This window comes from Phodopus roborovskii, unplaced genomic scaffold (assembly GCF_943737965.1).
Source record: "Phodopus roborovskii unplaced genomic scaffold, PHOROB, whole genome shotgun sequence".
NCBI lineage: Eukaryota > Metazoa > Chordata > Mammalia > Rodentia > Cricetidae > Phodopus > Phodopus roborovskii.
Genome location: NW_026125281.1, coordinates 10,797,063 through 10,812,286, shown reverse-complemented (window position 1 = coordinate 10,812,286; position 15,224 = coordinate 10,797,063). Strand labels below are relative to the sequence as shown.

Genomic DNA, 15,224 nt, shown 5'->3' with positions numbered 1-15,224 from the left:
GCAGAAGAGCATCTCTGAAAAACTAAAGCTGGTTTCTTAGGGACACTTTTTGGCTCTTTGACAAGGCAGCAGAGATCCCTTCTAGAGAATGGGGCATTCTGTGTACTCCTGTCAATCAGCCACCCTTCTCCTCTTGCTACTGATGTCCAGGACAGTGGTTTGTAGGCACTTGAGTGATCAGAAGGATGGCATGCAGGAGCCTAAGATTTTCTTGGGAATACTTTATTTGTTAGGAGGATGCCACCTCCTTCCATGAGGTTGTGTGGCATGGAGGATGAGAAAGCCATATTTGGAATCTGTGTAAGTAAATATTTACTCTTTTCCCTAGGAAAGTTCCAGAGCCGAATATGTGCTTTCAGCTTGGCTAATTGAGCAGTAGAGTTTGGGGATATTGGTCCTGATTCAAGAACTTCAAAAGCAGTGATTATTGCATAGCCTGTGTGTCAGAGTCTTCAGCAAAGGAAATTCCCTCTGTATAGAGGACGAATCGGGGTTGATCTGAGAGACCAGGGTGTGCTACACTGTTGTATGTTAGGACCTCCTGACAGATCCCCTTCCTTTTTTGAAAGATTGATTGCCAGGTTCAGGCTTGGACAGGTCTTGAGAGTAATTTCAGGTCATTCCAGTATGAGGGTCTAGTATTGAAGAAACCTTTTGTGAATTAGATTTGCAGTAGTTCTTAATCTATAAGTCACAACCCCTTTTGGGGATCCAATGACCCTTTCACAGGGGTTGCCTAGACCATGGGGAAATACTTATATTATGATTCATAACAATAGCAAATACAGCTAGGAAGTAGCAATGAAAGTAGTCTTATGATTGGAGGTCACCACAACATGAAGAACAATAGCATTAGAAAGGTTGAGAAGCACTGAGAGGTAGCTTTCTCTTATTACTTAGAATGACCCAGTGTGATGACACACATGATCTGTGAGCGCGAGTCCCAGGGAATCTCTTGAGACCCAGGAATCTGGCAACTGCTCACAGGTATCCCGAGCAGTGCCTTCCTACCTGATGTAACTCCTTAGCTCTCAGTATGAGTTGAGGAAGTGCAACACGCTGGGTAACTACCGCCCGGAGCTGTTCCCTGTCTCACAGCTATACACAGGTGAAAACTTAGGCTCACTAGGCAAGCCTAAGGCAGGAGTTTTGGTTAATGACTTTTCAAGTCTCTAGAAGGCTTGCTGAGACACTCAGCAATTCGACTCTGGAGAATTCTTGAGATTGTGTCTCTTTGAGAGCCTGATTTAGAAGTGTAACCAGCACTGTGTAACCAGGGATCTACATTCTACAATATCCAAAAGCTCCCTGGAAGGCCTGGTTGAGGGTTTAGGGAAACTTGCTTGAGAGAGCAGGGAGGGCAAGATAGGTCAGAGCCATTCTGGTCCTAAAGCGCTGGGCCCATTTGGAAAGGCAATGGCCAAGCAGACAACTTCTGCTTTGTATAGTGAGTATGAGGTGGAGTGAGATACGTATGAAAGTGTTTTCATGATCCAGCACTTGCCAGTCGGTAGGGGCAGCAATAGCAGAGGCAAGCAGATCTCTGAGTGTGAAGCCAGCCTGATCTATAAAATGAGTTATAGGGCAGCCAAGGCTACACAGAGAAACCCTGTCTGGAAACGCAAACAAATCAAAAGGATCTAGCACACTGACTAAAGAGTCTTATTAGGGGAATCTGGTGAGAACAGTGTGAGAATTAGGAACTACTGAATGGATTGGAGCCACTCTGTCATTGACCATACAGAGATTGTGGACTGCCTTCTGTTTGTTAGTGCCTGTGCTAACACCAGGTATGGAACGTTCAACCAAGCATCCTTATTTCATTAGCGTTTTAATTGTGGAGATGAATCCCCTCTGACTTCTAGCTTCAGGAGACATAGTTTCTTATGAAGAAAATAGGCAGGGTACTTAAGATGATGCATGACTAAAGGAGTGGCCATTTTCGCCTTCTCTATAGTGTCCTACCTCCATCTGTCCACACTGAAGCCTAGACATTGCTCTCCAACAAGCAAGCAATAGTGTTCTGCCCTGGAGGGGGAAGCACTTGACCTTGAGTCTAGACAAAAAGTGTCTTCTCAACAGAGGAGTCAGGGTATGGGGGACCATTGAAAATAAATGACAGATGTGGGGTTATGAGATATCATTCCAGGGGTTGGCCTAATATACCCTGAATTGGTGTAACCCTTCAGGGCCAGGAACCAGGGGAAAGGATCAGTGCTGAGTCACTCTTTAGTTGGTCATGAATCTAATCCTTTGTTTCCTACAGTCAGTCACAAATTCCCAGGTCTCCTCAAGATTGCTGAACATGATGGGAGCCAGTATGGGAATCCCCTTCCCCACCAGGCTTGTCATTATGGAAAGCTGATGACAGGAAGCCCACCTGGGCTGGAAGGCATTGCTGCTGCCAGAGATTTCCCTTACAGACGGGACAGGGTCCAAGAAGTCTCTGAGGGCATTCCCAACAGGAAGTGACCTTCTTGTACACAGAGGAAGCAGGCCCTAGGCTTAGAATTGTATGGGGGAGGTGTGGAGGAGCATCTATCTGGTCGGCTCTTGTAGTGACCACTAACTGCCCATGATGCTGGTCCTTGTTTCTTTCTTTTCATGGTTCTAGCATAAAAAGACTGAGTTTGTGACATGGACAAATTAGAAAAGCCTGCTAGTGTTTTGTCTGGTACAGCCACTAGTGTCTGGGGCTTTTTACGAATGTCTGAGCTGGATGAGTTAAGAGCGTGGCTTTCAGGATTGCATCCTTCAGTGATTCACAGCTCATGGATATATTTTCCCCCTCATCTCCTTGTAGTGTATAACAGGGACTAATAAAGAGTTTTGACCTTAGCCTACAACACAGTAAAGCAAATGTCATTTTCCTTCTTCATGTGGTCATATGCATTTCACAGGGACTTCTGAGAGGGCTTAGCCTTATCCACTTTGGTCCTGTGGGCAGTGAGGGAGTCACTCCTGCTCGAAGAACATGATCTAACACTCCCCTCTTTTCCAAAGGGTTGGTGTTTGTTTTAATACCATCACCCCACCTTTGCGCCATACTTCATGTATCTGGTTTTGGTGTTCATAGGATTAATCACACTGGTCTGGATTATCCATAACTTCTCTGTTCTTACTCCATGTCATTCGGTTTTGCCAGGGTAAAGGAGGCCTGGACAAACATAACCCCGCTCTCTCCTGACTCTTACCTGAGAGGAAGCAAGCCCTTTTGGGTGTTGGGAGAGGGCAAGGATACAGCCTTTGCTTGTGGTGAAGATATGTGGGCTACTGTGGGCCTTGGGCTTCCCAGAATTCAGGATAGATCCTTGGGGGATTTTCATTGACTACTAGGGTTTTCTTAGGTTAAGGTTTTTCTTCTAATCTCTTCCACATCATCTCTCCCTAGGCTAGAGTTTTAGCCATAGTTCACCCATGTGTTGTCATCTTTAATGTGAGAGCAGTCAGAAAGTATAACAGAGACCCTTCTTGGCTACCGGTGGATCAATCAGTATGAACCCTAGTTAAGTTGCCCCCTGACCAGGTCTTTGTAGAATGATTTATGTCCTATGAAGGTAGTCTTCAGATTCGGCCCCTCAAATGTAGTTCTCAGATTTTAGTTTATAGACCCCCCCCCCCCATTATTTCAGACATATAACCGTAGGAAGGGCTAGCTGGCTTCTACTTACAACACTGGGAAGGTGAGACATAACTTCTATATCACCTACCAGCCCAGTAGATTTTAACTGCTCTGGTTCCTTTTCTCCCGACTTAGGAGAGGGGAACTAAGACCCCAAGGAAAGAATGTTGGAAGTCAGACAAAATAATGCCCTAACAAGACCCAACCCAGTCAGAGAAGACTAGATAAGACCCTAACAAGACACTGCCTAGTCAGAGAAGACTGTGATTGTCAGGATAAAGGTAAAAAAAAAAATTCAATGTCATTAAAGTTCAGGAACTCTCTTTGGAGCTAACTGCCTGACTAACTCTAAGAGTTCGAGGAGTGGGTGCAAGCCATGACACCCTCAGCCAGAGCGAGCTGAAAGAATTCTCTTGTTCTCTGAAACAAAGGCAGTAGGACTAAATTTGAAAGTCAATCCTCCCTATCAAAGAAATGGGAAAAATAACATTACCAGCCTACAATTTCCACCATACCTTAACAGTGGCGGTGTTCCTGTCCCAGGATGGGGAAACTCGGCAAACTCAGTGCTTACCCAATGCCATGCTTTCATAGTTTGGCTCAGTTTATTCTGACCTTAGTATTTAAGTGATCCTCAGAAAGACTCCCAGGCAAATCTTTCAAAAATGCTACCATCTAGGCGGGGAGAATCGTAAACCCAGCAGGCATCAAACTTGGTTAAAAGTGAAGAAGTAACCCACCCACCCACTCACTCACAGGAGACTCCCAAGAAGCGCAGAGGGGATCCCGAAACCTGAACCCCAGGGAGGGCTTGGAATTTAAGTGTTTTGGTGGTATGACCAGGGGCCCTTCCCTTTATTTTGGGACGGTCAGTTTCAACAAGGAAGAGGGAGTTGCTAGGCCCACAGCTTCATGGGAACTGACACTTATCCAGGACCAGCCTTGGGAATGTTTGGGTATGCATGGGGCTCTGTGTGTGTGTGTGTGTGTGTGTGTGTGTGTGTGTGTGTGTGTGTGTGTGTGTGTGTGTGTGTGTGTGTTCTGGGTGAAGAATGCAGAAGTTCACCATCTGGCTGTTTACCTGTACTGGCTGTCTGCCAGTCAGGGTGCTTATGTACCTTCAGGGTATCTTTCCTTAATTGCCCTTTACTTTCATTTTTTTGAAGCAAGGTCTCTCACGGAGTCTAAAGCTTATCAACTTGGCTAGGCTGGATGATTGAGAGTGTTAGGGAGTCTCATGCAGACCACCACACCCAGCGTTTGACACAGATTCTGGGGATCGGAATTCTGGTCCTCATGCTTAGGCAGCAGTCACTTCATGGATGGAGCCACCTCTGTAGCCTATTTTCTTTAAAAGAATGATTTCTTATATCAAAGCGTGTCTCAAGTTGCTTGGCGAAGCCGTGAAAAGGCTTACACAAATGCAGGAACCTCCAGCTGTAAGGTTTTGGCACAGTCTGTACCACACAGCATTAATACCAGCATGGCTCTGTAGGTTCTGATGCTCTGAGCATCCCTGCACATCTCCAGCTAAGGGACACAGTGTGCTTATGCACCCATAGGTGTCCTTATCTCTGACCCCTTGTTGGAATCCTAGATATTTCCTTTATTGTAAGGACCAGAAGGGACGGTTAAGAATAGATCATAAACAGGTGGTTGTGTTAAAATACTCATGGCTGCTTGGGGTTGACCACAAGTGTTTGAATTTAATTCTAAACAATAAATAAATAAATAAAAATAAATAAGGGCATCAAAGATACATTCTTGTCTCACACGAAAGAGAGTAGTTGAGACACATGAAGCAGAGGTGGCCTCCTTGCCCTTTGGGGAAGATTATTTTCATTCATAAAAAAGAAAAAGAATTATGTATACAGATAGATCTCACTGTTTGCTTATGTATACAGATAGTCTAATATTGAATGATTAGACTTGGATTCTTTTTGAGTGTTTGTATTTATTCAGGGAAAAGTACTAAATACACCGTGTCACATGGTGAAGAACTGTGAGAATCTGAGGGCGAGTGACCATAGAATTATGACTTGTCTTTTGTTTTTGTTCATGTCACATTAGCTAATTCATGTTTCAATTCCTCAGATTAGTGTTGGGTACCATTCCAAGCATCCACATCCTTTCCTGGAGGTTGATGTCCGGATTTTACATAATTTAAAAAAGGCTTTACTTCTGAGCTAAGATGTCTCTCTTAAGGATTGGGGTCCAGAATAAAAATTTCATCTTCATCTTGGGAATAATGTGACGTGTATCCCTTTGGTGTTAGATCATATCAAACACAAGGTTCAAAATTTATTTCAAAGTATTCAACAGGAAAACAACTAAGAATTGCCTGCTTTTGCATTGCATGTTGACCAGAAGTTATGCCTCGGGGTTTCTGTAACTGTGTTAGTGCCATGATGATGGCAACTACTGCAAAGAATCAAATGACTAATTAGGAAGCAGTGTGGTCACAGCTGTCTAGACAGTGGGTGAAGATGTTTAATTTTGCGCTTCCAAACAACAGCTAAGAAGACCATTTAATACTCTTAAAAGATTACAGATTATTCTGCTTTAAAATCTGAAATGAAAAGAAAAACGTAAATAAAAGTTCCATCCCCAAAGCAGAAACTGAGAATTAAATGAGGAAGCTTCCACGTGGATGGAACAATGCTGCTTACTAAGAAGGAGCAAGAGCGATTGATGGAGAAGGCGTGTCCTGCCCCCTTGATGATGGGATGGTGTGATGCTGGTCAATTAATTCACTTTTGCCAGAGTATAAAATGTATACAAGAGTTGCTTTTCTCATGGCATATCTGTATAGTTGTTTTTCTAAGGATATTAGAAATAGGAATTTAATTCAGGTTAGAAACTGTGGTGCATATTTATTTGAAGATCTGTTAAAGACTCTAAGAAAAGGAAGTTAACATATACTGATATGCTCCTGTTACAATAAGAGTCAGATTTATAAAAACTGTGGTAGTCAGTCAGGTGTGATATCTGGATGATTTGAGAGAGAGAAGAAACCTTGCTCCACTTCTCAAATACAGGTAAGTCTGAGGGGAAATTACAGCGACTGCAAAAAAAAAAAAAAAAAAAAAAAAAAAAAGCATTAAAGTAATGCTTACTCATTGATTTGACCTTTGACCTTTTGCTTTTGATCTGTATCTTAGTGGCGTCTGTGATGTCACCTAGCAGCGTGGCTGTCACAGTCTCCGTCGTTTTTATTTCCTGGTCAGTCCAAGCCTTCTGGACCACAGAAGTGGGAATCCATGGGTGGTTTGCTCTTGTGTGTGAACAGGAATTACTGAAGCGGACTCCGCGGAAACACGGAGACTACTCTGCAGTGATGGAAGCCCTCCAGGCCATGAAAGCCGTCTGCTCCAACATAAACGAGGCCAAGAGACAGATGGAGAAGCTGGAAGTTTTGGAAGAGTGGCAGTCGCACATTGAAGGCTGGGAGGTACGTGCGCTTCGCTCAAACTTTCAGCTTCGTAGAGCTTTGAAGTCGCTTGCAGCGATTTCTTTCCAGTGCGTGGAACTGCTAGTGACCACCAAGGACCCACAGTCGGCTCTGACAATATTTTTCATGTTACTCTCACACTCGTGTGAGATGGGGGGTCATCTTGGCCAGAGAGATTTGTGATTGAGCCAATAAATACCGTGTGCCCCCAGGCTTTGGTACTTCAGAATTTGGGGTACCCCTTTTGCTGTTCTGGTTTGGGTCAACAAGTGTCTAACCTGACAATGAAGGATTGCGTGCCCTGTGATGTCATCTTTAGACTCTTAAATTGGGGACTGTGTGTTGAATTTCCTTTTTAGTCTACCTAATCACTCTGAGCTTTGATTTCTTCGTTTCCAAACCGAAGGGAAGCTCTATGATTTGGTGCCATTTGTCTAGCAAAATGAAACGTGTGAGTTTTAGGAGTCATTAAAATATGCTCTTTGTTTATTTTTTTAAGATAAAAACAAAACAAAACAAAAAAGCAAGTAAAGCTCCTAGTTGAGAATCAGATGTTTCTAGCTATGGTGACTGGTGATACTGAGTCTCAGTAATTCGCAAGAATGAAATCCTGCAGTCCTGCTATAAAAATAAGCTCAAATTCTGGTTTAAAATTAATTAAATCAATTAAATGAATATGAACTTTGGGCTAGCAAAGTTTTTCATGTGATAAAGTAAGAATCAAGATTATGAAAAGTACAGAAACAGAAATGAAAATGTACAGCCAAGCACAACTCACATAAATCCAGAAATTGCTTTTATCCTCAGGGAGTTGTCACTAACTAAATTAACTAACTAGATCATTATCTTAAATATGTTGGGTTTTATTTAGACCTAAAATTATATTCAGCCAGATATGCAAAGAAATGTCAGCGCTAACCTGGAAAATCTTCCTATTTGGTCATCCCCTGCTCTGAATCATTAAAAGTGCTGACTGGGGTCTGGCTTAGCTTCCACTGTGTCTATACTCTTCCTTTGTGAGTGTTCAGGGTGACCCTCCTGCAGCATGAATGCGACCCCTTTCAGGCCGGGAGAATGGGTGTGTATTTGACAGTGGATTCATCGGGATAACTCCATTCCTGCAGAGCAGTTGTCCTGCTGGGATGAGAGAAATGGAGCCAACTTTGCTTTTGCAGCTTTGCTGTCAGTCAAACACTGCAAGAAAAAACCAACTCTCTTAAAATTGCAGGGTTTCTCTGTATAATCCACCAGGCCTTTTGCTGCAACAAGAAGTTCAGAGTCTGGGAACTGTGGAATCTGCTGCTCTGAACTACATCTTACAAGTGATGGGATCGCACTATTTTCAGCTTTGGGTGGAAATTCTTCTCATTCAGTTACCTAGGATCAGAAAGGTTTTGCTTTTGCTTTTGAGACAGGGTTGTTCTGTGTATCCGTGGCTGTCCTGGAACTCTGTAGACAAGGCTGGGTCCAGTTCAGAGACCCACCTGCCTGTACTTCCACCTCCTAAGTACTGGAAGTAAAGGCATCACCATATTGCCCTGAAGAAGGTTTTGGTTTTATAATAAATTCTCACAAATAATTTGCCCACATAGAACTTTGTGGTAATAAATGATCGTGTATACGTGTATATGGAATTTGCATAAACAGTTGAAATTTCTTGTTCCCAAATCATATGAAACAATGGGGAAAAAAAGCATAGGTTTTGAGGAGACTTGGTGCTTAATCTGGGCTCCCATGAGTTGCCCACTCCCCATGGCAATACGGTAGGCTTCATTTGTAGATAGCACGAACGATTTCAAGGATCCAATGAAGTGAGTGACAGTGTTTTGAATGCTTTGAGAGTCCTGCAAATATGGTGCAGTAATTTGGAGTTTTGCTTCATCAGTCAGATTTTATTCCTAAGAATTTCCTATTTTCATAGTATATGAACTCAGCTGGTGACAGCTGCTACATTACTGTATTAAATACTTTTCTTAAGTGGTGAAGCCACTTAAAGGAAGGGCATTATGGCAAGGAAGGCATGGTGGCAGGAGGCTCGGGTGACTAGTTACATTGTGTCCCCAGAGGAAGCAGGGAGAGATGCACGTGCCAGTGGTCAGCTGTGTTCCTCTTTTGCATGGAGTTCAAGACCTCAGCCCACGAGATGCTGCTCCCACAGTCAAGAGCCTCTCCTTCCCAGTTACACCTCAGGAAATACCTTCACAGACATATTGGAGGTGTCGTCTCAAATCCACTCAAGTTGACAATGCAGATTAAACATCACGATGACTTAAGGTTGTATGAATCTAAGCCATTGTGCTGGGTAGTTTGCTATCAGCTTGACACAAGCTTACTCATTGAGAGGAAGGAACCACACTTGAGAAAATGTCTTCAGAAGACCAGGCTATAAGCAGGCAAGCCTATAGGGCATTATTTTAATTAATGATTGATGGGGAGGGCTCAGCTCATGGTGGGTGCCATCCCTGGGCTGGTGATCCTGGGTTCTATAAGAACAAGCCGTTGTGATCAAGCCAGCAAGCAACGCCCCTCCATGGCTTCTACATCAGCTCCTGCCTCCAGGTTCCTGCCCTTCTTGAGTTCTTGCCCTGAATAAACCCTTTCCTTCCCAACTTGTGTTGGGTTGTGGTGTTTCATCATAACAATAGTAACTATATGTAGAACAGCCATGGATTTTTCAAACTAAAGTTAACTTTACAGAAATTGTACAGGACAGATGGACAATAGAAAAGGGACAGTGTGACAGTGTCAGACTTGAAAATGAAAGTCTCATCAAGTTCTAGCTAAAGTGAATAGGCTGTAATCTCTTCAGACCTTTTAGCACTCCCTTCAAAACTTAATTTAGACATCTGAGACAGCAGTAATCTTATTTCCCAAGCATCAGGGAAATACTGAGCTGCAAATGTGATTGAAGGGAATGCCTAAGCTTGGTCACGTAGCTCATGGTCTGGGAGAATCAGAAGTACATCAGAGGTATCTGCTCAGGTGTGTGAGAGCTTTGGACTAGATGGCAAAGCATGCTGGGAGTATGTGAGAAGGAGTTAACACCTATAAAGGGGAAGTACATGGTTCCCTTTTACCAATTCATTCTCATGGGAACTAACCCAGTCCCCGAAGATCTGCTTTAATATTTTTGAGGTCAGCCTCCTTCCCCTAAATGCTCAACATTGACAAGTCTCTAGAACATGAGCCTCGAGGAGGGGGTTAACCATACCCCAACTGTGGCTGTGAGTCTCCATATTTTCTGAGTTCTTATTCCCTTTTTTTTTTGACTCATAAGTTAGGACAATTTCACTTACCCAGTTTCTCAAAACAATAAGTTGATGAAGGTTAGGCCTGCAAAGTGGTAAGTAAGAAAAGTAGAGCTGATTTTTAGAAGGAACTTTGTTTCCTGCCTGCCGTTTAACAGTAAGTTCATTAAAGAGATTGGGGTTTTTCTCAGCATTTATGTGTGACTATGGCCAAGGAGGTGCCACGTTTTAATTGTTTTTCTTTGAAGTTATACCTCTTATCAGTACAATTTGTTACACCATTTCCCAGGAGAATGGCAGTGTCCACTGTATTTTGATAATGAGTAAATGAGAGGCAGCTATGAACTTGAGGGTTTCAGAGCACTCTACCAGACTTACTGAACCCATATGCCAACAGTTAATACACTTTGGACAAGAAATTCATGAGAAGCTTAATCAGAGCTGTCGATTCACTGCATAGGATCAGACTAGTTTCGGTCTGCATTTGGTGGGTCAGTTATATGGTTTTAGCTGTAGGTTGTGCATCCCCACTGCAATATTTTCATGAAAAGATAGCAATAGTATGACATTGTTTACCAAGTCCACCTTAAAGTCCTTGACATGTCTATCTGAAAGTAGATTCTCACATGTCAGAAAAATCCCAATAAAATGCAAGAGAATCATTAACATGGAAAGATTTGGGGCAAATGATGAAGGTTGTTATTATATTTTATAAAAGGAAAGAAACAGAAGGGAAATAGGACACTTCTGGATTTCTTTACACCCGGGGAAATACAATTTTACGTTTTGTTGTTGTTGTTGACATAGAATCTCATAGTGTCGTCCTCGCTATTTTGGAAATTATTATGTAGACCAGGGTTATTAATGACCATTCAGATTTGACTCCTAATATCACTGACATGTTTCCAGCTCACTGGGCCATTTTTAAATAAGTCCTTGTTGAGGGGAGACTCTGGTTGCTGCTTACATTTGATTTAGCTTGCGATTGATTCAAGCTATGTTCTTGTATCATTTCTTGAGTTTAAATCTTCCAGAAGCTGCTGATGAGATTGTTCTGTTTCCCCTCTAGGAAAATCTTGGGGAATAGAGCATCTTCTACCTTGAGGTAGAACTGTGTAATGCATGGTTCCCGTTATTTGAGGGATAGTGTTTTTGGAAAAGCAATACTGAAAATGAATCCATGTAAAATTTCATTCAGTGGGGGAGGCGGGGGGAGGGGGGTATTTGGAGACCTTTTTCCGGATAAAATGAATGTATTATTCATTATATTTAACCTTGCATTAAACTACTGAAGTTATAATTTGAGCTAACAATTTGAAACTCCAGAAGGGTGAAGCGGGTGTATCTTTTGTGTGTCATATATATCTTCTAGCAAATGTAGATGATAACGCTGGCATTTTCCAGGTTGTACTCCATTTCATATTTTAAAGAGGTTTTTCCTCTGTAGGAGTGTTCAGAGGGTTCATGAAGTGCCTGGTTCCAAGCTGCCATCTTGATCTTGCCAGCTTAGTCAGTTTCTTCATGACGGTTCAGTGGGACCATCCCTGCTAGATCTTGGCCAAGGCATTGCATGTGTTTGGGGGAGTTTTGGGGACCTTTTGTCCTCGTCCATGTTCTCTGAGATTTTATTTTCTCTTTAATCTTGTGATTGCCATGCAGCAAGAAGAGAGGGCTGATAGCAGAGCTTAATTTTAGTGGGAGTCAATTAACTAATTCATAGTTTCATATCACAGGAAGAGCATCTTTATAGAAATCTATTCCAGGAGAAAATGTGTAGCCCATTGCTTGACATGCAGAGATGTTCAAAACCTGATGTTCCTTTTCTTGATAAAGTATCTAATCACAGTTTTTTATTTATTAGACACATATTTGGTAGGGAATAGGTAGTTTAGAATTAAATATTGTCCTTAATTGTCAAAATACAGGTAAAATACAAGGCGGGCAAAGAGATGTTCTGCATTATTAAAAGAATACTCAGTGGTATAAGAAAGCAGTTTGAAAGATAGACTACTATAGGTCCAGAAAGAAGGCAAGTGCCTGGTGGCTTTGCTACCATAGAATACTCTGAATCACTTGTTAGGTCAGTTTTATATAAAAATCCTTGTAATTATTTTAGAAGCAACAGATCAGGTAATGTAGTTTTAGGCTTTATGTCATGTAGGAATATTTACTAGTGTCTGAATATGGAAATTGGATTACTACTTGGGATATTTATTTAACATTCCAGGTAGGTTAAACATGGAATGACCCTTTGTACTGACTGGGTCAGTGTGTATTACTCACATTAAAGGTAGCTTATTGGGAATGTATTCTGAATGCTTTGTGAAGTTTCTGATAGGAAAATCCCTTCCTGTAATATTTTGAGGGTAACATTTATATGCAACTTGATAAGTATCCTTTTGTTACATGCTAATTTTACTCAGACTATTCTAAGATAAGGATACTACTAATTATATGTAAGCAGTTAGAAATCACGCTACTGGGGTCGTTCATGATAATTTGGGCTCAGCGAACATACGAGAGTGGACAAACTGTGTAAAGGTTTGTATACATATATAAACGGTCAGGGTGAATAGAAACTTAAAGAAGAGGCTTCCTAAAATTTCATGTATGTTTGTAACATGGATAAACAAGTGAACATAAAACCACATTCTTTGCATTAATTTCCTGTGTAGAATTTACTTATTATAGATTCGAATTTTCAATTAACTCTAGTTTTTTTTTAGTCAACTGTACAACCTTTTTTGTAATTATTGTGCAAATATGAAACTACAGTTAGTGTTCTGAATATTAAACATCAAAACCAAAGATAGGAACATCAATTTAAACAAGAACCAGCAATTTACCTTTAGATTAAAAGAAGCCAGATACGAGAGAGAGAGAGAGAGAGAGAGAGAGAGAGAGAGAGAGAGAGAGAGAGAGAGGAGAGAGCATGTGTGTACGTGTGTGTATTTTCCTCCCGATACACCTGTGTTTTCCCGGCTGACTCTTTGATACTAGATGACCAATTACTGTGCTCTTAACTAGGGAAGACTATTTCCTGCTCCCAGCTCCCACACCCCTAGCTCTTTTTAGCTGTCTTTGGGTAGGGTTTAGGTCTCCCGGGCTCCTCCAGTTTCTGTTCTAGCATATCTGCCCTTGTACCTTCGGTTGTCTTAGGTAGACCTAGAGTCTCTCTGCAGACTGACCCGAGGGCCCATGGGAAGGAGATGCCATTCAGTCCTTTTCACTGTATACACTTTGTCCTGTGCACACATCGCTCTTCATAAAAACAAGTGGAATTTAAAAGAGAATAATTGCATACAAAATTTCAATCAGGGCTTTGGTTGTGGCATCGTGACAGCGTGATCCTCTAGCGTTCTGCTGTGCTTCATCTGATCTCCAGCTCGAGGGCGATTGAAATCAGGTGTTCAGACCCTGCGTCTTTTCTTTTCCTCGCCCAGGGATCCAGCATTACTGACACCTGCACAGAGATGCTGATGTGTGGGGTCTTGATGAAAATCTCATCTGGAAATATCCAAGAACGGGTGTTTTTTCTTTTTGATAACCTGTTGGTGTACTGCAAAAGGAAACACAGGTAAGCTCACAGCAAAGTCACACTTTGGAAATATTTTCCTCCATCTCACAGGCTCCCCATTCCTGCAGGAATCCCAGAGCTCATCCTACCTATAACCCATTTCACCCAGCCTGCCTCGCCTGCTTTCTCTACCTGCTCCATGTGCCTGACCTGGGTGTCACTCTCCTGTGAAACCTCCTCCCTCAGCCCTCTCCTGAGGGAGGTGTTGGTGTGTTTCTCTCTTTCCTAGTTCTGCATCTGAGCCGTTTCCTCCTGTATCCACAGGAGTCTCAGCATCTTGGCTTCAGCTCCGATCACTTTCCAGTCTCCTCTTGTCCAGTATCTGTTGTGTTTTCAAAATTCGTGTGGATGACATATTGAGAATTTTGGGCCCACATTCCCTTCCCTGTGACACTAGAGCCATCAGTCCTACGCCTGTACCCAGAGTTTGTTTGCACCAACAGCTATGAAATTTGAGCCTCTGTTTTAGTCACCCAAACGTGAAAACATATCTGCCATCAATTCCAGAGTGTGGGTGGATTAAGGAAGTCCACGAATGTCTGAATAAAAAAATAACAGGAATTTATTTGGTATAAACACTCACAATGAAGGTGAATAGCCTTCACAGTCTTCTGTCCTTGGGTGTACAGGATGCTGCAATGCAGGATGATGGTCAGGTCTTAGACTGTCACAGAAAGAGGGGGGGAGGAAGAGAGAGGGAGAGGACAGAGAGAGGAGAGAGAGAGGACAGAGAGGACAGAGAGAGCACCATCCTCTTCCTTTTAAGTGATCATTTATGCACACCGAAACCATTGGTGGAAACGAATTCCCACTATGCTCGAGCTTTTGCAAAACTGATGTCAGTGTACAAAATGCTGATGTCATGTGATCTTATAGTCATACATAAATTAACTGAGAAGTTTTCCTGAACTAAAATCCCGCCACGTGTATAACAGCTACCCTTAATGGATGCGCACAGTGTGGACTGCACAGTTATTAGAGATGGAAATAACCAGATCAGCGGTTCTTAACCTGTGGGTCTCAACCCCTTTGCCGGGGTTGCATAAAAGATATCCTGCAATCAGAAACTTACATTATGATTCATAGCTTCTGCTTCCATCAGCTACTAGATGAAGGCTCTAGGATGACAATTAGGGTGGTCATCATTCTCATTATACGGGAAAGGATTCTTAGTTGGGGTCATCCTTGTGGATCTCTGAACATTTCCCTAGGGCAAGATTTCTCTTTAAACCCATACTGGCTCCCTCTATTAAGGGATCTCTTTTCTTGCTCTCCTCTATTCCCCCTCTGACTCAGTCTTCCCGATCCGTCTTGTTCTCCTCCTAC

At 42.4% G+C, this 15,224-nt stretch overlaps 1 protein-coding gene across 1 annotated transcript in view; it reads left to right on the top strand.

Annotated features, from left to right (window-relative positions):
* Window positions 1–15,224, top strand: part of Prex2 (phosphatidylinositol-3,4,5-trisphosphate dependent Rac exchange factor 2) — a 232,248-nt gene that overhangs the window by 71,479 nt on the left and 145,545 nt on the right. The window contains exons 6-7 of the mRNA XM_051197040.1: window positions 6,912–7,073; window positions 13,765–13,898. Coding sequence (XP_051052997.1) covers window positions 6,912–7,073; window positions 13,765–13,898 — 296 coding nt within the window. The remainder of the gene's footprint in view (window positions 1–6,911; window positions 7,074–13,764; window positions 13,899–15,224) is intronic.